At 54.0% G+C, this 20,215-nt stretch overlaps 1 protein-coding gene across 2 annotated transcripts in view; it reads left to right on the top strand.

Annotated features, from left to right (window-relative positions):
* Window positions 1-13,857, top strand: part of TENT4A (terminal nucleotidyltransferase 4A) — a 45,352-nt gene extending 31,495 nt beyond the window's left edge. The window contains exons 6-13 of one of the 2 annotated variants that reach the window (XM_060009682.1): window positions 521-649; window positions 3,199-3,412; window positions 5,520-5,646; window positions 6,603-6,703; window positions 7,294-7,466; window positions 7,902-8,060; window positions 9,927-10,091; window positions 11,604-13,857. In XM_060009682.1, coding sequence (XP_059865665.1) covers window positions 521-649; window positions 3,199-3,412; window positions 5,520-5,646; window positions 6,603-6,703; window positions 7,294-7,466; window positions 7,902-8,060; window positions 9,927-10,091; window positions 11,604-11,795 — 1,260 coding nt within the window. In that variant the 3' untranslated portion in view covers window positions 11,796-13,857. Of the gene's footprint in view, window positions 1-520; window positions 650-3,198; window positions 3,413-5,519; window positions 5,647-6,602; window positions 6,704-7,293; window positions 7,467-7,901; window positions 8,061-9,926; window positions 10,092-11,600 lie in introns of both variants that reach the window. The other variant, XM_060009681.1, reaches the window with a different exon arrangement.
* Window positions 13,858-20,215: the final 6,358 nt, after the last annotated feature.

Raw genomic sequence — 20,215 nt, 5'->3', positions numbered from 1 at the left:
TCTACCCCAGCAGAGCAGGAAAAGCAGCAGGAGCTTCCACATCCCTCCACCCACTTCTCAGCCCTTCTGCCCTCCACCCTTCGCCCTGCGTTTGGCGATGCTGCCTTCTGCTGGCCTCCTGCTGCCCCCCTTGCCCCTCTCACGGGTGCTTCTGAGTGCTGGCGTTTGCGCACTGCCGCACACCCACCCGCAGAGCCCTGCGCTGGGCGCCGGCGAGCGGGGAGACACTGGGAGGAGAGGCTCATTCTCTCCCCAGCCCCACTGGGCTTGGGGTCTCCATGCAGGCTCCCCACCTCACCCCTGCTGAGCCATAACCTGGTGGGGGGGCCAGCGTGGCCCTGACGAGCCCCTCACATAATTCATTCTCAGGCCCCTACGGTGTGAGGATGATTGGCCTCGAGCCTTCCGAGGGGCAAGAGGATGGAGGGAGCTTCCTGTCTGCCATGTGGAATTTGCTGTGTGAGAAGTCTTCAAAGCTACAGAGTCTAACCAGATGATGTTTTTCTTCTGGAATTTGCAGAAATATTCATTGCTGCCGTACTTGATTTTAGTACTGAAACAGTTCCTCCTGCAGAGGGACCTGAATGAAGTTTTTACAGGTGGAATTAGCTCGTACAGCCTAATTTTAATGGCCATCAGCTTTCTGCAGGTGAGTGTGCTTTCTCGCGAGAACCCCTGACCCTGAGGCTTCCGTGGGAGTGCCCTTCCTTGACGCTCTTACCGGCTGCTTCATGGGTCCCAGCTCCTCGCTGTCCCTTCGGTATTCTGTTTGGTGTGGTAGAAATTGACTTCTAGTCTTCATCATAAAACTCTGTTTTGATCAATACTATTTCCTTTGCTCCTTCGTAGCTTATTTTTGTATCCGATTTAACTGTTGGAGGGAGGGCTTATCTCGTTCTGTCAGTCGGGTGTATATTGATCTAACCTGGAAGAAACACTCTTTATATTTAGAAAAATTTCATGCCTTGAGGGACAGTGAAACACTATTTTTCTCCGTTCTTGACTATGATTTATACTGCAAAATTTGTCTCAGAAAAATAGTTGGCTACCACAGAAGGTAAAAAAATACTGAAGAGGGCTTTCTTTTCTGAGTGATGAAAAGTCAGTATTTTGTCTTTAATTATCTGTTGTGCTTATTTTGTTGAGTACCATGGAAAAATCAATCAAGAGAGAACCTTCCTAAGTATTAAATGCTGTGATAAACTATACTTATACTACTTTTTAGACATATATTCTCTAAGTTAACGGAGACATGAATTGCCCCGTTTAAATTTACTGGAATGAAGGACTGCGCCTGTGTTCTAGCTGCACAGCACCGTCCTCCGTATTTATCAGCAGGTTTGCCTTTGTGGTTTTATGTCCAGAATTTGGTCATTTTTCTCAGTGTCATTAGTACAGCTGACGGTAGGATTGCTGGTCACAGCGCCTTTCACCATGTTGATTTCCTTGGCATGTTTTTGCAGAGGTGCTGTAAAAACAGTGAAAATGGAGTTCCGCGCCCATTTTCTTACCGTTCTAATGACACTGCCTTGGCCTCCCCTTTCACCTCGGAGATGCTGCCCTTGTAGCCGTTCTTCCCGAGTTTTTGGACATTATTTTTTTTTTTTTTACAGTACGCGGGCCTCTCACTGTCGTGGCCTCTCCCATTCCGGAGCACAGGCTCCGGATGCGCAGGCTTAGCGGCCGTGGCTCACGGGCCCAGCCGCTCCGCGGCATGTGGGATCTTCCCAGACCGGGGCACAAACCCGTGTCCCCTGCATCGGCAGGCGGACTCTCAACCACTGCGCCACCAGGGAAGCCCCGGACATTATTTTGAACAGAGCACGACGTTGTGCGCTTAATTTATCTCCTCCCGTTTTCCTGATTGAAACTCTTCCAGTAGCCTTGTAACGGACCACTGCCCACTTCTGTGGTGCTGGGCTCCCCGTCTGAAGTGACCATGGAGGCCGCACCTGGCCGGGGCGGGGTTGCCGCTATCCCCTGCCCATCCCTCGGTGCCTTGCCCGCCCTGCCTCAAAGCCGTGACTGCTGTAGCGTCTGTGTTCATTTCACGGCTCATTGAGATCAGGAGGCCCAGCCTTGCCCCGGGTGGGCTCTCAGCTGGATGATTTTTGACTAAGGCCAGGAAAATAAGGAAGGGAGAAGGTAAGGCAAAAGTAAGAATGCAGCATTGTGCCTTTGTAAGGTCTTCCGAACCCTGAAAACACCTGCAGGCTTTAGAAACCGTATTTCCTTGAGGAGCCCTGTGCTATAAACATTTTCAGCCCTTGTGCTTCTGCTGGGACTCGGACTTCTACGTCCTTTCGAACTTGACCGTCCTTTCTTGATTGCTGCTGTCCAGTGTGACTTGCTGTGTGAGGGCAGTGCTGTCTGCTCGGTCCAGCAGCATGGCCATGTGTGCTTACGGGGCGCTGGCAGTGTGGCTATAGCAGACCAGCACACTGAATGTTTAGTTTGTTTGTTTTAATCCGTTTAAATATAAACACTCACGTACGGCTCGTGGCCGTCACAGTGGGCAGCGCAGGTCCCTGTTGCTCACATTCGTGAGCCTCTTAAATTAGTGACGCTTGGGTGGGGTCAGTAGACAGGGACTTGGAGCTTCAGAATAAATCCATCACCTGCTTCAAGAAAGCGTGGTGTGGAGCCGAGGCTGACGCGCACCCGTATGCCCGGGCAGGGAAGGATGCGGTGCTGATGCGGTGCTGACTACCACACACAGTTAACATTAACCGGTTCACGTTGCCCTGTGGTACTGTTCAGTCTCACACTGCCCCCTGTTGGCTGTATTTCAGAACAGTGGAATTGAGATTAGAATCCGTGAAAGCACCTCCACCATCTGGGTGACTCTAAATTGTGCAGAACATGGTCCACTTATTTATCAGTGTTGGGGAATTTGCGGTTCATCAGATGTCTGTGTAGGAGGTAGCTATATGGGTTACAGATTTCAGAGAATTAAAGTATAATATAAAAATTCAGAGGAGAAACTTTTATTTCTTTTGAGCACTCTTGATTGGCAAAAGATATCCAGGCTCTGTTGGTGCCTCCTGGCTGCCTCTGCGAGTGTCCTCACGGTGCTGGTGCGCAAGGGAGGGCCACCGACTGTGCGCGCCCTTGGCAGGCTAGCCGAGGCCGCCTCGCGCAGCTGTCCCTAGAGAGTGACCAGAATCCGAACAAACCGTGGATGCCTTGCTTTTACAGTTGCATCCAAGAATTGATGCCCGGAGAGCTGATGAAAACCTTGGAATGCTTCTTGTAGAATTTTTTGAACTCTACGGAAGAAATTTTAATTACTTGAAAACTGGTATTAGAATAAAAGAAGGAGGTGCCTATATCGCCAAAGAGGAGATCATGAAAGCCATGACCAGCGGGTACAGGCCGTCGATGCTGTGCATTGAGGACCCCCTGCTGCCTGGTAAGGACCCTCGCCTTGCACCCGCCCCAGCATGGAGGCGTCGCGCGCCAGCCGGGTGTGGAGGGGCATCCACAGGCCCCCGCCCGCCCCCCACACACACACTGAGCCGAGGGCATGTGATCTGATGTAGGTTCCTGCTGTACTGACAGAGTCAATGGTGGCACGTTCAGAATTCATTCTTAATGCTTCTCATTAACGTACTGTAAAGTTGCGACTTCGTTTACTTTCTGTAATCAGAAGAACATAGAAAGTGAGAATTAAGAAAAAAAATTTATTTTTTCTGAATAGAAAAGTGTTACGTATCCATCATAAACCATCTGCTTCCCGGAAGTTTGCCACATAGAAAAGTGAAGTATGCCATAATCCCCTCCCTTTTGCTGTGTTTTTCTCCAGTTTTCCATACGTGGATATTAACATTGATTGTTGCCTCCTTATTAATTGAATGGCGTCACATAATACCAACAGACTGCAGCTTGTCATTTATTTAAACAATGCACGCGAGACGCTTTTCCTCTGTGCATGGGGAGTGTTCGTTGTAAGGGCTTCCTCCTTGCAGACCCCGAGGCAGGTTAGGATACTTCACACCCACACCTTTGGTGACCGTCTTTTAAATCTTTGCCGATCTGATGAGACCGTGCAGTACACGTTGTCACGTACCTTACAGTTTTTTAATGATGAGTGAGGTTAAACACATGGTTACTATCAATTGTGCAAAATGTTTATTGAGCATTTATTAGGTGACACAGTGTACTTACTGTTGGTGATAAAGTCAGTGACAGACAAGTGACAGGAAGGGTGGTGGAGATTGTTAGCTCCAGGTCCACTGCCCTTTGTGTTACTTTTTGTGTGAGCTCATGTGCTTTGTCCATCTGTCTGCTGGCCTGTCCTCACTGACTTTGTAAGGTCCTCTGTGCGTCAGGGAAGCCTTTCTTTGTTGACATGCTGTACTTTTGTCTCTTGTGTCTGTATTTGGTTTTTTTTTTTTTTTTTTTTTTTTTTGGCGGTATGCGGGCCTCTCACTGTTGGGGCCTCTCCCGTTGCGGAGCACAGGCTCTGGCTCACAGGCCCAGCCGCTCCGCGGCATGTGGGATCTTCCCGGACCGGGGCACGAACCCGCGTCCCCTGCATCGGCAGGCGGACTCTCAACCACTGCGCCACCAGGGAAGCCCCTGTATTTGGTATTTTTTATTGTTTTGCTCCTGTATATGTTTTCCAACATCCTCAAATTTATGATTTCTGTTTTGTTTTGTGGCTTCTGGGGTATGAAATTTATTTCTTAAAAATCTTTTGAAAGACTCTCCTCTGTGATCTGTAAGCGCTGTAGTCTGCACAGGTGCTTATCCCTCAGCCCAGCAGGACAGGTTTCTCTCACCGGTTTGTCTGTTTGGATCAGTTAAATGGCAGGCAATTCCTTGGTCTTCAGTGTTTGCTGAAATATAACTGAAACATGAAAACCCACACAGTTACTGGGTTACATTATTATTAAACCTGGAAAGGAGACAATTCCAGTACTTAAGGATATATCTCCTAAAAAACACCCTCACCTGAATTGTGAAGAGCGAGTTACGTGTAAAAATTAAACTTGGAAACCCTGCCATTCTTAACAAAAGTCGGCTCCTTGCCTGTGGCTCTTGCTGACTTCAGTGGCGGCTTCGTCTTTATTTGCCATCCACCCAAGAGTTCGGCCTGGCACCTTCTGTCCTCGAGGGTTTGCTTCTTCAGGCCCCCTTGGTGCTGACAGGTGCGGGGCTCAGGCTGACCTGTCCTCTCGGGCAGGCCCTGGCCGTCTGGTTAAGGTTGTGCCTTGGCTCCATTGCACTTCCTGCCATCGGGGGGTGACCCTAGTGTTTGAGGAGCTGTCACTCCGTCTCCATGAATGACGGCTCCTTTAACGGACATGGATCCTGATTTGATGGTGAGAGGGGCCCTCGGGCTGCAACGCCCCCAGCTGCCCACGGCGGTGGGTGCTGTGCACTTCCTGGCACCCGATCCAGCTGTGCTGGGGGGTCTGGAGGGTGTTTCAGGGCTGGGAGCCTGTGTGGGAAAGGCTCACGCGAGAGGACCACGCGGCTGGGTAGCAGCTCCCACGGCAACCTTTCTGTTTCAGGGAACGACGTGGGCCGGAGCTCCTACGGGGCCATGCAAGTGAAGCAGGTGTTCGACTACGCCTACATCGTTCTCAGCCACGCCGTGTCGCCGCTCGCCAGGTCCTATCCCAACAGAGATTCCGAAAGGTAGCCCTGTCCTGGGTGCCGCAGCCTCTGCAGCACCGGCGCCCTGGCCTCTGTCGTTTGTTGACGGGTGTGCCACCCTATCTTGGGAGAACTGGGAAGTACTGGTAAAGGAAGGCCTTTCAGGAGTTCAGGACGGTCATCGTGCTCAAGGGTGGAAAATTTTTTATTTAGGGAGTTAACATTTTCTCAGGTGTTAGTTTTGGGGAGCTCATTTCTGGCTTTTAAAGCTGTGGCACGTGGTGCTTTTTCTCAGGCCGTCTTCAAAATGTGGGTGCTCAGCTCCGAGGGACACGTCTGCCCCCCGCCCCGGCCCCTTCCTGTACACTTGTCCCCCATTCCCCGTTTTGAGTGTGCACTCTCGTGGTGTATGCATTGATTGGCGATGAGCAATATTTCTTTCTGAGCCCAGATGCTGCTGCTGTGGTGGAGGTGGAGGGACTTGGGCAGGGGGGAGAGGGGAGTTGAGAGGAAGGCTGAGGTGATGGTCACCAGTGGTCACCGCAGCAGGACCGCCACCTCCATCCTCGGCAGGTGATGGAGACAGTGGCCTCTGAGGCCTGGCCCCAGCAGTGGTGGCACAGGGCTCTGCGGCCTCAGTCCACTCAGCGTTTGCAGGCAGAGCTTTGGGCCCGTGCTGGGCTCTCGCTGTCTCGCCCGAGTGCTGGGAAACGGGACCCCTGTGGTCACTGGGGCTGGGGAGGGCGGGCTTCCCTACTCGGCCCCGGGCTTCAGCGGTCTTTTGTAGATAGACGTAGGTCCAAGGATTTCTGCCTAAGAGCACCCATTTTTTTCTGTCCTGTGATTGCAAAGTATGTTTGGGCTCAAACCCCGGAAGTCATACAGATTTGTAAAATTATTTCAGCTCTTTGCCCGCCTTTCGCTTAGTGAGGTTCTGTGTTAAAATGTAAAGTAGCTGCTGGGAAGGACTGTTGACTGCCCGTGTCCTCCTGCTGCAGCACCTTAGGAAGGATCATCAAGGTGACCCAGGAGGTGATCGACTACCGGGCGTGGATCAAGGAGAAGTGGGGCGGCCGGGCCCACGCGCCGCCAGACGCCGGTGAGAGGCCAGCCCAGGGCCGTTGCTGCGCCGCCTGACCCGTCGGTGCAGCAGTGTCTCTTTGTCCCTTGGTGGTAAACTGTTCACTCCAGGGGCACCTCGCTTTCTGTGAGAGTTTCATTTAAAACTGCTAAGGTTAGGCCAGTGCTGTACAGTAGAAATAACGTGTGTGCCACACGTGCAGTTCTAAAGCTCCTAGTAACTGCATTGCCAGCGTGGAAAGAAGCAGGTGAAATTCATTTTGATAATATATTTTATTCAACTTCTAGTGTTCAGAATATTAACATTTGCACAGGTAGTCAATATACAGAGTTACTGAGATTTTTTTTTCGGTACTGTGCCCTTGAAATCCAGTGTGTTTTTATACCTAGAGCACATCGTGATCAGGGTTTGTGCAATTTCCAGATGAAACTGTACATCCACGTTGTTCCAGGCCTATTTAAATGTTCTCCAGTAACTGAAGTGTAATTTTAAAAATTAATCGAAACGAAGTAAATTAGAAATGCGGTTTGTCAGGCCCCTGAGCAGCGTTTAAGGCGCGGCGGGGCCCTCGGGCTGAGGTGCGTGACAGCTCTGTCTTCCCTCCACAGACGACAGGATTAAGACCACCGAGCGGACGGGCACGTGCGAGGGGGAGCAGCCTCCGCGCCGGGACCCCGAGTCGCCCTGCGGCCCACGCCTGGCCCTGTCCCTGCCCAGCCCCCAGCTCCTGTCCTCCGGCTCGTCTGCCTCCTCTGTGTCCTCGCTCTCCGGAAGCGACATTGTGAGTGTTTCTGCTGGGTGTGTGTGTGTGGAAAACACCCGCAGCAGTGAGTTTAAACTCTGCCCCCCTCGCTTTATCGCTTGCTCTGTGTGCCTGAGGCCGCCCCACGTGTGCGCCCAGCGGTCCCCGCTGTGCCTAGAGCCTCAGGTGGCGGGCACGTGGCCCTCGGGAGCGGTGGGCCCGCGCAGTGCGGCTGCCGTGGATCGTGTCTCACCCACTTACTGGGAGATGAGACCTTGCAGTCTGGGCGTCCCTTCTGCATCTCCTTTACGTTCTTCTTCGCTTACATTCTTCTGCCCAGGTCTTAGGACTCGGGGGAGACCTGGGCAGACTGGGGCGGCCCACATCCCAGGACCCTGGGGGCTCACCCTTGGCCGCTCCCGTCGATGTTAGGGGCACGGGCCTCGGGTACAGCCATCCTCTTGTCACCCCCAGGATTCGGACACGCCCCCCTGCCCGACGCCCAGCGTGCGCCAGTTCAGCCTCCAGGTGCCTGCCCCTCTGCCGGCCAGCCTGCCTGCCGCCCTGCCGGTGCCGAGCGGCAGACCTCAGTCGGCCACGCCCAGGACGCTGGTCATGGCAACTAACACCCAGGTACGTGGCTGGTGACAGCCCCGGGACCAGCTCCCAGCTGCTGCCTGCGCTGTAGGACTGGCTGGTACGGTAGAACTTACAGAAGCAACTTTAGAAGTCTCTGGAAGTTCCGCTTCTGTCTTGTCGGAAATTCTCATCTTCTGTGGGTGGATAGGATGTAATCATTGTTCAAGGGACGTCCGTGCAGTTGAGGCCCGCCAGGCCCTGTGTTTGCAGCGAGGGGACTCTTGGTTCCCGGGCACCGAGGTGGCTTTTCTGCAAGCGTGAGGCCACCTCCCTGGGGCCATGCTGAGAGAGGGACTCCGCTGCCGTCCCTGGGCAGAGACGGACACTGTCCTTGCTCTCCCCTAGATTCTCAGTGTTTACACTCTTACTAAGTTTTGATATAAACTTTGACTTCTCCACGTTATCCATTAGGCAGTATTTATAGGTTTTTTTTCTATTTGAATATGTCCTCTTTTAAAAAATTTAGACAAAATTAGAGCGTAAAAGTTAATTTTAAATATTTTAAATTTGTACCTACTTCCCCAATATACATCAATTACACGTATATAAAGCCCGTCCCGTTAATTGACTTCTAAAATAGAACCCGTTTCCACAGTGTGGGGCATAATCTGAGCGTAAAGCAACGCGGATGCGTGCGAACGTATTGCCGGGTTCCTCTGCGTTGCTTGGCTCTCCATCCAGGCAGGGCGTTCTCGGGACACGCCTCAGGCCGCGGGGACTGAGGGCAGCGGGCCCAGGATGCGTGGAGGCGGCCGTCAGCATAGCACCCCCAGAAACCTTCAGTTGCTGCGTAAGCGTGAAATGAAGAGGCAGGTGCCTGCGCTGTGAAAGTAAACTGCCACAAATGAGGAACTTGGCTCTAACCTTTCCTTGGGCTTAGCTCCCTCGAGAGCTGCATGCCGATCCGTGCTGCCCGTGCTCTCCCTCCAGGATGCTGGGGACGTCGGGGGATGGTCAGGGCCACATGCTGTGCCGGGTCCCATCTGTCACCCGCACGGACAGTGAGTGAGGCAGAAGCTAAGGTCATTCAAGTTTTAAGACGAGGCTCAAAGCCCACTTTCTCATTGTATTCCCAAACTTCAAACATTACTTCCAGTGGGGTAACTAAGGGAAATCCCACTTGAAAACCTCACGTGTACAGTCTCCCCTGCCCACTCGGGGTGCAGTGGGGACTTAGAGCTGGGGCCGCAGAGCCCCCACGGAGGAGAGGCCGCGGGTGTGCTCAGGCCCTGGGGTGGGGGGGGAGGAGGTGTGAGGAAGGGGCACTGTGTGTGCCCTGCAGCCCCCGAGCGCACCCCTGAGGCCCCAGCTCCTGCTGCAGCCGCTGCCCCGGTGGCCACAGTCACGCTCCAGAGGTCTTTGGGGCAAATGCATCCACTTCTAAGACGAGAGCAGTGAGGTTGTTGAAAGTGAGTGGAGGGGCTCCCACCAGCACCTCTGCCCCGTGACGGGCCAGTGATGCAAAGACGGAAGCGTTGGGGACTCTGACGAGAGCGGGGAGGGTGTCCACCCCGTCTGTGGGCCTTCGCTCGGGCCAGCCTCACGCCTGTCATCTGCCTTGCTGAGGGCTCTTTCTGGAGACCAGGGGTACAGGTATTTTGATGACTGTAATGTTTTTGAGTTGTTTGGTCTTCAGTGAATATTAAAACCTCACGACTTGGGTGACTGGACATACTTCACATCGTCGTTGCTGTTTCAGAGTATAGAATGTGTCCGATTCAAAATAAGATGTTGTAGTCGGGCACAAGCTAAGGGGCCTGTTTGCAAATGGCACCCTCGTTGGCGCCCATGGTAAGGACGGGCTGGTTTAGCCTGTGTTGCGTTGGTGTCTCATGGACGTCTCTGCTCATTCTCTCCCAGACCAGGTTTACTATACCTCCACCAACGCTCGGGGTGGCCCCCGTGCCCTGTAGACCAGCTGGCATCGAAGGAGCTCCAGCGCTGAAAGCTGTCCACCACGTGTCTTCCCCGGCTGTCCCATCTGCGCCGCCCAACGCGCTCTCCAGCCCTCACCTGTATCACAAGGTATGAGTCCTGGGTTCCCACCAAGCAGGTTTGTGATAGCCCGGTGCTTAATGCTTTCTCCACCAGAGAGGGAATTCCACAGAGATTCTTTTTTTTGTTTTCTTCTCTGATCATTCAGCTTCATGTTTGCTTTCCCTTGTAACAAACAAAACTTTACAAGTGTTAAGAAATTATTTTAAAATTTCGTATAGTTTAATTCATCATGCATCTCTTTTTTCTATTGAATTTGTTAGCATAAAAATTACGTTTGAAGCGAAGAATATTTTGATTTCCCATTTTTCTGTTAATTTACACACTAAAAGAACTTTGGTTTTCAAGAAGCAGATGATGAAACCAGGAACGATCACGCCGTGAGCAGTGTTGTCTTCCCACAGTTTCCCTCCCTCCCTGTTCTTTGCCGTGGGTGCCCTGGGCAGAGGGCCTGGCAGGGCCTGCGTGCGATTGGTTTTCTAGTGACCGGGGTGGGGTGGTCCCTGTGAATGCATTTGTCCATTGCCCTGTGGCTGCTCTAAGTCCAGATCCCACACATTAGAAACTTGGTATCAGGAAGACAGGTCGTTGTTAAGGTGCCAGGATGTTGGAAAGAGCCATGACCGTGTCCAGGCGTGGGGGTCGGGGTGCGAGGCCCGAAGGCCAACGCGCCCAGGCTGACGGCGCTTGTCCACCTCCGCGCTGGTCAGCGCTCTCTGTTGCTTGTCTAATCACATTTGCCAGTAAGTTTTGATCCCTGAGGGTTGGCTCTTTGGACCTATGTCACTGAGTCCTGCTGATCTTTTTCATTTAGAGTTAAGTAATAGAACGTTCCTTCCTGGATTTATCCATCCTGTCGCTACCTGGCTTGCTACGCTGATCTGTTAGAAATACTCAGGATGAAATTACAACTTTGCAGAGGGCAAAAGTGCTCTTCCTTAATAATAGCATTTTGGCTTTCCTTCGTAACCCCCTTCTGCTGGTTTTGCTCTGAAACCTTCCTGAGACCAGCCATGTCTTCCCTGGTCTGCTGTGCGTGGGGCTTGGCGGCCTGGGAGCAGCCTGCACACACCCCACTGACATGGAACCTGCTCGTGTGTTTCCAGAATGTCACGGTCGAAGTCTGGGGGAGAAAGTGAGAGGGACCCTCTTATCTCTGTGGACACGTAGAAGCAGCTAGAAGTGAGGTTCCAGACGTATTTGGATATGAACACGTGTGGTTTGAAACAGGCCCACAGTTCTCGTGTTGCCAGAGCTCTGGGGTAGGGGTGGTTCTCCGTGTCTGGAGGTAGCAACAGGAGTCCCTGTGAGGCGTGAGCGGAGGCTCGCTGTCAGTCCCGTCGCGTCTGGGGTCACGTGCACACGCGCAGCGGGCCACCGTGCGCAGCCTGCAGCCCTGCCCGCGGGCCCGCCACCCTTCAGACCCCCCAGCGGGGTCGTGTCTCCTCGCTCGGGCTCCCAGCCCACGGAGGCGGCGGGTCTCCACGTGGGCCCTGTCCAGGATGGCCTCCAACCCTGTGTCCCTCTTGGTCCCCTCAGCAGCACAGTGGCATGAAACTGTCCATGAAGGGCTCCCACAGCCACGGCCAAGGCGGCAGCTACAGTGCGGTGGGCAGCGGAGGGGTGCGGCCTCCCGTGGGCAACCGGGGGCACCACCAGTATAACCGCGCCGGCTGGAGGAGGAGGAAACACACACACACGAGGGACAGCCTGCCCGTCAGTCTCAGCAGATAATACTCCTGGTGGCGCCACCCGGCCCACACCTCCCAGACTGGAGCCGGGTGGCCTCGGCGCCCCCGGGACCTGAGACCAGCACCCAGCACGCCAGCCGGGCCCCCGGCGCCCTCGGCTGCTCGCTCTGCATGTTCCTTGTGCGGTGGCCACGTCCGTCATGAAGAACGGCTCCCGTGCTCGTCTGTGGAGCCTCACTGGACGTGGACGCTGCCTTCTGCCTTCCCAGGAGTCTCCCTTCAGTGCTGGACCAGGAGCTGCGGGGACGGACGGGGCCTTGGCCTTTCTCGGTACCGTGTCTGTCCTTTGCGTTGGTACTTCATTCCACGTTGTCAGAGCAACGGAGATCGAACCCCGTTATTTGTTGGGAGGTCATCCTTGTTTTACTGCCCTCACATTTTGTTTCAAATTTCAGAACTGTTTTTCTATGTAAATATTGGAAATTTATGATTTGTGCAATAACTCAGATATTTTTTATTTAATTTCATATTTTCACATAAGTTATATTTAAGGGAGAAGGGAATTTTTTTAAACGAGCTTAGATCCTTTCCCGAGTTGCATTTTCTAAGTTGGGTTCATCCTGTCGGCTGGTTGTCTGATGAGCGTTGTTACGAACACTGCGAACGAGGGGCTTGGGGTTTATTTTTATGTTCCTTCTTTTGGTCAGACGTGAGGCCTCTCAGTTCGTGGTGAAGGAGCTGAGTCTCCCCCTCACTCGCCCCCCCAGCGGGTTTCCGAAGGGGTTTGGCTCCGAAGCCTTCTGACCAGCTGCCCGCCGGCTCTGCCGTCCGGCCTGTCTGTTGTCTTGCTCTGACCGTGGAGTTTTAATGTTTTGGGTTTGGTTCTTTTAAACTAGACAACAGACCCAGCATTTAGAGTGCCAGAGTGTATAACTTTCTATGGGGAGGAAAGGTTGTCACATGATGAAATCTTAAGCAAATGTGAACTTTGAAACGCCTCAGTTTTAGTAACGTAGCCTGTAAATGATGGGTCTGGTGAACAGCGTCACAGACAATGGTACCCAGTTTTAGGAATGTGGAGAAAGGAATTATGTTGATTCCATTGTGGAATCTGTAGCAGTATGCATTCGTTCTGTTAAGAGCAAATATAGGAGAAGCACTTGAGCTGCTCAGTGCGCTGTGGAGGGGTTTTTAACACATCACAGGAGAGCACAGCCCAGTGTCGGGCCCCGGAGCGGCTGGCGCCCGGCTTGAGAAGCATACAGGTATACTATGCAAGTGTATTCTGCCATGACAGCCACTGTCTTTGTTACCCATTTTTGAACACTAATATACCCATCCTGCCTCACCCTGAGTTTTTGGAGCACCACAGGTGTCCTGGGAGTTAGGTGCCTCTTCTAGGTCATCCGACTCCCATTTTTAAAATGGGAGTCCTGGCCCTGCTGACGCTACAGGTGGGATGGTCTTTGAAGTCCACTAGCAGAGAAGGTTGGGACGAGAAGCTTACTGCCGTGACCCCAGTGACATGCAGAAGCGGGGCTTCCTCAAGTGGGGTCTGAGTGTAGAGAGCTTCACTGCATCTGCGGGCCCCCTGGAAGCAGGACTGGCCCCCGTGCGTTGAGAGTGGCCAGCCGCGCCTGCAGGGCTCCCTGGGAGGCTCCCAGAGCCGAGCAGCACACTTTGTCTGCAGTTCTTGATGATCGGAGGTTATCAAAAGTATTTAAAGATATTTAAATCATGAACCTATTGATAAAGAAATATTTATAAAAACTGATCCGTAGGCCTGTACTAATCTCTACGCGTTAGCAATATTGACTGTAACCCTCCTCCAAGGAAACGCTGCGGGGGACCGCGGGGTACCGTGGGAGCGCCCTCGGGTGTGCCTCGGGACCCTCAGTCCCTGACCCGGGCGCCAGGCTCCAGCCCCGTCACGGTGAACCAATGAATTGGCCCGGCTGCCTGTGGCCACACGCCGCGGGCCTGACAACAGGATATCATGTTTCGATTTTTTGTGTGTGTGGACAACAATGTGGAAGCTAAAATTGACATATTTTTATGTAAAGTTTTTCTATTCTTTGATTTTTAATAAACTTTGGAAACCAGGAGGTGTCGTGTTTGAGTGTGTCTTTCCTTGCGGGGTTTATGTTATGTTATGGCTCCTGCAGCTTATGTTCTTGACCTCTCTAAGTTCGGAGGGCGGGCCGTCGTGTTACCACTGGTTCGGTGAACTCAGAACCTGGTGAGGTTGCAGGCTGAGCGCAGGAGAACCAGACCCGCCACAGGCTAGGCTGGCAGGGTGCGCCAAAGCCACTTAAACGCTGCTCTTTGTGCGCGGTGTGACACCGTACTGACTTCCCGACCACTCCTCTGTTTCTTCCACGGCTCTCTGAGGTCAACGTTATTATCACTTCAAAATAACGCATTTTAAACCACCGAACATCACGGTGCGGCTTAATGTAGCTGATGATTAGGATTTATAAGGAAACGTATAACATTTCTTACCAGCGAGTGACTGAGCCGCTTGTCCCGGGCTGCAAGGCCCGCGAGTGGGGTGCTCCGGGACCTGGTTGGTAGAGCCTGGCGTGCCGTAAGGCTGGTGTCACGGGTCCAGTGCTCCTTCGGGTCCTTCCACCTTCCGAGGGTGCCCTGGGCAGGTGCTGTCTGGAGATGCCAGGCCTGCTCCTCAGGCACCCACGTTCCAGTGAGGTCGCAGGAGACCTCCGAGAGCAGCCGACGCCACGTGGCCTCAGCAGGGCAGGATGCCGTGGCTGGAGGTGAAGAGTGACGGGTGTGTTTTTCTTAACAGGACCGCCTGGGGTGGCCTGGAGCCCAGGGCCTGAGTGGCGCCAGGGAGCTGGGTGCATCAGGGGCACAGCAGGAGGCCTGATGGCCGAGGCGGGGTGCAGGAGCTAGATAGGAGGGCGGTGGGCTGGGCGAGCTCCTGGAGGCCGCGAGGGGAGGTGGGAGGCTCTCCGTGCCACTGGCCACCTCTGGAGGATGGTGCTGGGATGGTCTAGGCGAGAGAGGACGGCTGCTCGGGGCACTGGACGGGCTGCAGTGCGGGTTTAGGATCCGGGGTCGGCCTGGAGGTGGAGCTGGTAAGGCCGCCTGGTGGACGGGGTGATGGGCGGGGGGCGGGGGTCGCCCTTGGCCGCCTCGGGGTTTCTGCCCACAGCTCTCCGCAGGAGCTCGGATGGTGTGACCGCAGATACTCGAGGCCTCCCCGAGGAGCAGGGGCTGAACAGGCCAGTTGCACCGGGAGCCTGGAACCCGGGGGCGTGGAGACTGCGGTTACCTGAAGTGTAAGCAGGGCCTCGGGGAGCTCAGAGGGGAGGCGGTACCTGTGCTGTCCCGGCGGGACCCTGCGTCCTCCCGGGACTTGGCGAGCCAGCGTCGGCTGTCGTGAGGGTCCCACTGCAGCTCGGCCTCAGTGTGACCCTCTGCCCGTCCAGCACGTCGTCTCAGGGCCCATCAGCGCTGACTCCCAGGCTTCCAGATAAACCCCTCGCGGCCACGTCTCCAGGACTTCCCTTTTCATTTATTTATTTGTTTGTTTGTTTGTTTGAGATTCGTGGCTTGTGGGATCTTAGTTCCCTGAGCAGGGATTGAACCTGGGCCCTCGGCAGTGAAAGAGTGGAGCCCTAACCACTGGACCACCAGGGAATTCCCTCCAGGATTTCCTCTTCAAGTTGCTGCAGGGTTTCTCGTGCGCTGTCTTATCCCCGTTCGAGGTGCCTGGCACGTGGGCCCCAGACAGCCTGTGTGCACGGTGGCGGTGACATTGGTAATCCAGACACACGTACACGTTTTTGCTTCAGTCACCTTATGATGATTTTTTAAAACATATTCTTTATTTTTCTAGTGAAGTATAGTTGACTTACGATATTAGTTTCAGGTGTGCAGCACAGTATTTCAGTATTTTTGTAGCTTATCCTCCATTTAAAGTTATTAGGAAATATTGGCTACATTCACCCCCTGTGATGATTTGATGAAACTTTGAGGAGGGTGTGATGTTTATCGTTACACTTCAGAACTTGCAAAGCTCTTGCCAATCTTTAGGCGACTTAGATGACCAGAGCAAGCTGATTACAGTGGATAGTGGCTACCATGAAGCACAGAACCCCAAACACCCCACCCTTGGGGCTACTTCCCATTGGTTAAGAGCGACTCAAGAATAGGTTTCATTACTGTGTTTCCTTGGCTGCGTGCGGGCAGGGCGGTTCCCCAGCAGTTGATGAGGAAGGCACCCTGGCCACACCGGCTGGTGTCATTCGCTGTCAGTCTCCCAGCATCACAGGGTCCTGGAGAAGGACCAATTCGTGATTCACAGGCCCCAGAGTGGGCAAGATGGATAAACCCGGTGTTCGTTAGTGGGGTTTTCGGAAGGTAGGGTGAGTTCTGTTTTCATTGGAGCCGCGTGCCAGCCCGGAGCGCCTCAAGGTCTCCCGTGATCCCCCGAGAGACTGCTGACTTCAGGCTGAACCCCTTCGCCTCACACTGGTGTTGAGGGCCAGCCAGAAGCCCCCTGGGTTGATGTGTTCAAATGGTTATGAGAAAACCACCTGGACTTGGTTTTCATGGCCAGTGTTTATGTCGTAAGATAGTGGCCCTCGTAAAGACGGATTCTGGAACGTGCGCTCTCATCCCGCCCTCTGGTCCTTTCGGCTCCTTCCTGACGGACCCCATCTTCCTCTGCCCCGGCGCCTCCTTTCTCATCCAGCTTCAAGCGCACTCAGGCCCTCGTGGTCAGATCCCTCACCGTTGTCTCTCAATTGCATTCTCCCGGCAAGACCCGCACCCCTCGGCCCTTCGCACAGGGGAAGGAACAGCGGGGGCGGGGGTGGGGGTCCACTAAGGCCGGGGCTGAGGGCCCCGCAGAGACGAGGCTGACGTTCTAAGTACTTAGTGGGCCCGGATCACCCTGTGACGCCACCAGCGCCGTGGCTTTGCATGCCTCCACGCTGGGCACAGGTGACGTCCCATCCGCAGGTGAGTGAGGGGAGGTGCAGAGGTTAAGGAACTCGGCCAGGGTCACTTAACAGGTGTGGGGTGAGATGGGACACAACTCCCTGTACCCTCAGGGCTCAGGTGGTCCTTCCCACTTTCTTAGCAAGGAGGGTCTCGACCCCTACTTGGTTCAAATCCACACCCCACCTCCCTGCTCCCCTCCTTCCCCTCTCAGACATGGCCTTGCCTCCTGGGTCAGAAAGCAAGCCGGGGCCCCAGGGTGCTTGCAGCACGGGCCCTGCTCCTTCGCCGACGTTGTAAATAAACACAGGAAGTGCAGCCCGGCCTTTGCTGGGCCCACTTGTCCTGTCCTCTGTCTCAGACCCCTGCTTCTGTCTCCCACCAGCCTCCAAACCCTTCAGGTCTCCCCCGTCTCCTCCCTCTCTGGAGGCTCCTGGCCTCTTCTGGAACCAGCTGCCTGCATGGCTCTCTCCACCCTCTGCCTCCCCTCTGGGCTCGCATCCCTGCGACTCTGTGAAATCTCGGGGCAACCTCAGCTCTGCTTCTCTTGGGCTGGGCTCCCAGGATGCCCTCACCTCCTTGGCCTCCTCGACGACATCTTCTCCGCATTTTCCCGTCTCCCAGCTCTGCTTGTACCCTGGCTGGATTCCCCAGGAGCAACTCCCAAGGCCACACTGGTCTCTCCTCCACCTGTGACCTCACCTGCTTCCAGGGTGGCTGCCCTCAGCCTTCCTCGATCATCCTACCTCACCCACTGGGCATCTGTTGGCCTCTAAATCTGCTACCTACAACTCCTCAGGACCTAGACCCGTCCCTTCCTTCTCAACCTGACTGCCTGGGACTGCCCTACCCGCCTCACCCTCCCTGCTCTCCCGGACCCCCGCCCCGGGCTCGCCCTCATCCCCACCCCTCTCCCGGACGCCCCGCCCTCATCCCCGCCCCTCTCCCGGACGCCCCGCCCTGGGCCCGCCCTCTCCTCCCCCTCCCCCGGCCCTCCCCTCCCCCTCCCCTCCCCCTCTCCCTCTCCTGGATGCCACTCCAGGGGTCAGCCTTCAGTCCATTCTCCAACTTCCCTCCACGGAGCACCGTCTTTCAAAAACACAACCTCAACCCTGTCTCTGCTTCTCAAACCCCGGCATGTCTCTCCGGGGTCCTCAGGACGGCCTTCCCCAACATCAGGCTTTATAGTACTGAATAGTTCCTTCCCAGTTTTATCTCTCTGCGTGTACTGCCTGAATTGTTACTGAATTGTTACTTACCTCCTTTTTTTAAACGCAGGTCCATTTATGTAGGAAGGAAAAGATACCCCTTCTTAAGTGGTTTGGGGCTGAGACTTCCAGGTCGTACAAATGCTGCAGGGCTGGCCAGAGCACTGTATCCTGTGACCGGAATTGGGAGCTTCTTGGGGTTCTGCACCCCCAAACGCGCCTGGTCCAGGGAGGAAGCCAGTCACCTCTCATTTCCTGTTTGCCTCCTCATTCTCAGGGGACACTGGCCAGCCTGGGCGCTGGGGCACTGGCTTCACCACAGCCCCGCATAAGTTTCCCTTAGAGCTCGGCCTGAGCCTTCAAGAGCCCTGGACAGTCGTGGCTGGCTGGTAGGACCACCCTGGCTCCCCTGTAGGGGGCCGGGCAGCCCTTTTGAAGAGAAGGCTGCCCTTTCCGATGACCTCTGAACACTTGTCTCTCAGATGGTCTGTACTGAAGGACTTGTGAGTTGTTTATTTTTTAATATCTGGTCAGCCATTACCAATAGTCATGTAAAATACAATAAAAAATGAGTTAGTAGGAAAAGAAAAGTGGAAAAGCAAAACCCTGCTTATAAATATACAGATTAAAAGCTCATGTGGTTCGTTACTGGATCCGTCAGACCAAAGCTGTGCTGTCAGGTGTTCGGGTGTCTAAACGTTCCCATCCATGTTCATACCTCCCTATGTGGCCGTGGCTGGGCTTTGGGGACCCAACTGGTCCCTCACCTTGCTCTGAACCGCGGCTCCCACCTGTCCTCAGGTCTCTCCACGGCCCTCCTGGGGAGCATTTATCCTTTGGGAAGCCCCATGACACTTATTTAACACACGACTTGTGGTGTTTCCTTCCTGTGGGTGGCCATCAAGTGCCCACGTTACACCACTGCTCTTGACAAAAGTGACTGGAAGACCTGTGTGGGTGTCTACATGGAGGCTGGCTGCCTGAGCCCCACCTGTAGGGATCTGAATTAACTGTGTAGATGGAGTCTGTGCCCACCAGCTTTAAGCCTCAGGGGATTCTCCTGTAGGGTCAGGATGAGACCCATTGCCCATAGCATCATGTGTCCTATTTCTACGACCACCTCACCAAAAGGAATACATGTTACTTTGCTGCCACGTACATATGACTCTACAAGTTAAATGAACCACTGCCCATGTTTACATGTGGGATCGATTCTGTTCTATCCTGCTCTAGCTCATTACAAACAAACAAACAAAAGGGGAAGAGGAGGGGCTTTCCTGGTGGTGCAGTGGTTTGAGAGTCCGCCTGCCGATGCAGGGGACACGGGTTCGTGCCCCGGTCCGGGAAGATCCCACATGCCACGGAGCGGCTGGGCCCGTGAGCCATGGCCGCTGAGCCTGCGCGTCTGGAGCCTGTGCTCCGCAACGGGAGAGGCCACAACAGTGAGAGGCCCGCGTATCGCAAAAAAAAAAAAGGGGGGGGAAGGGGAGGGATAAATTGGGAGATTGGAATTGACATATACACACTACTATATATAAAATCGATAGCTAATAAGGACCTACTATATAGCACAGGGAACTCTACTCAATACTCTGTAATGACCTATATGGGAAAGAATCTAAAAAGAGTGGGTATATATATATATATATATATATATATATATAACTGGTTCACTTTCCTGTATAGCAGAAACTAACACAACACTGTAAATCAACTATACTCCAATAAAAAATTAAAAAATAAAAACAAAACAGAGTGCTGGTGGCCTCACCCACTGCATCTCTCTCGCCAGCCCTGATGGTCTGGACCCATCATTTGAAGCACAAGACCCCAGAGCCCAGAGAGGACACGAGCTGCCTCGGTCGAGGAGGGTGGGAAGCCAGCGGAGTGCAGCTCCTTCCTGGGGTCCCTGAGCCAGACCAGCATCCCCTGTGCTGCTTTCAAGAGAAACTGTCTGGGTGGGGTCTGAGGGGCTTGGCCCTTTGAGAAGCATCTCATTGGCTGGAGGTGACACTGTGGTCACAGTCTAAATGCTGCTGAATTCTGTTTGGGGTGCAAAACAAAGAGCAGTTGGGAGTTTTTTTGGCTTCCCTCCCTCCTCATGTCCTGAATTTCCAGCTCGCTGTGAAGGTGTAGAAGCCTAGGTATGTCTGGTGCAGGGCAGGGGGTCCTTCCTGAGTGTGGGAGGCCCTGACACCCCTGGCCTCCACCTGTGTGTCCCAGGTCCCTCTTTGGCATAGGGAAATGTTGGCTGTGGTTGGGGGTGACTGGGTCCTCCTTTTCTCTG

This window comes from Delphinus delphis, chromosome 3 (assembly GCF_949987515.2).
Source record: "Delphinus delphis chromosome 3, mDelDel1.2, whole genome shotgun sequence".
NCBI classification, from domain to species: Eukaryota; Metazoa; Chordata; class Mammalia; order Artiodactyla; family Delphinidae; genus Delphinus; species Delphinus delphis.
Note: the sequence above shows the minus strand (reverse complement) of the source record. Positions and strands in the feature narration are given on the sequence as shown.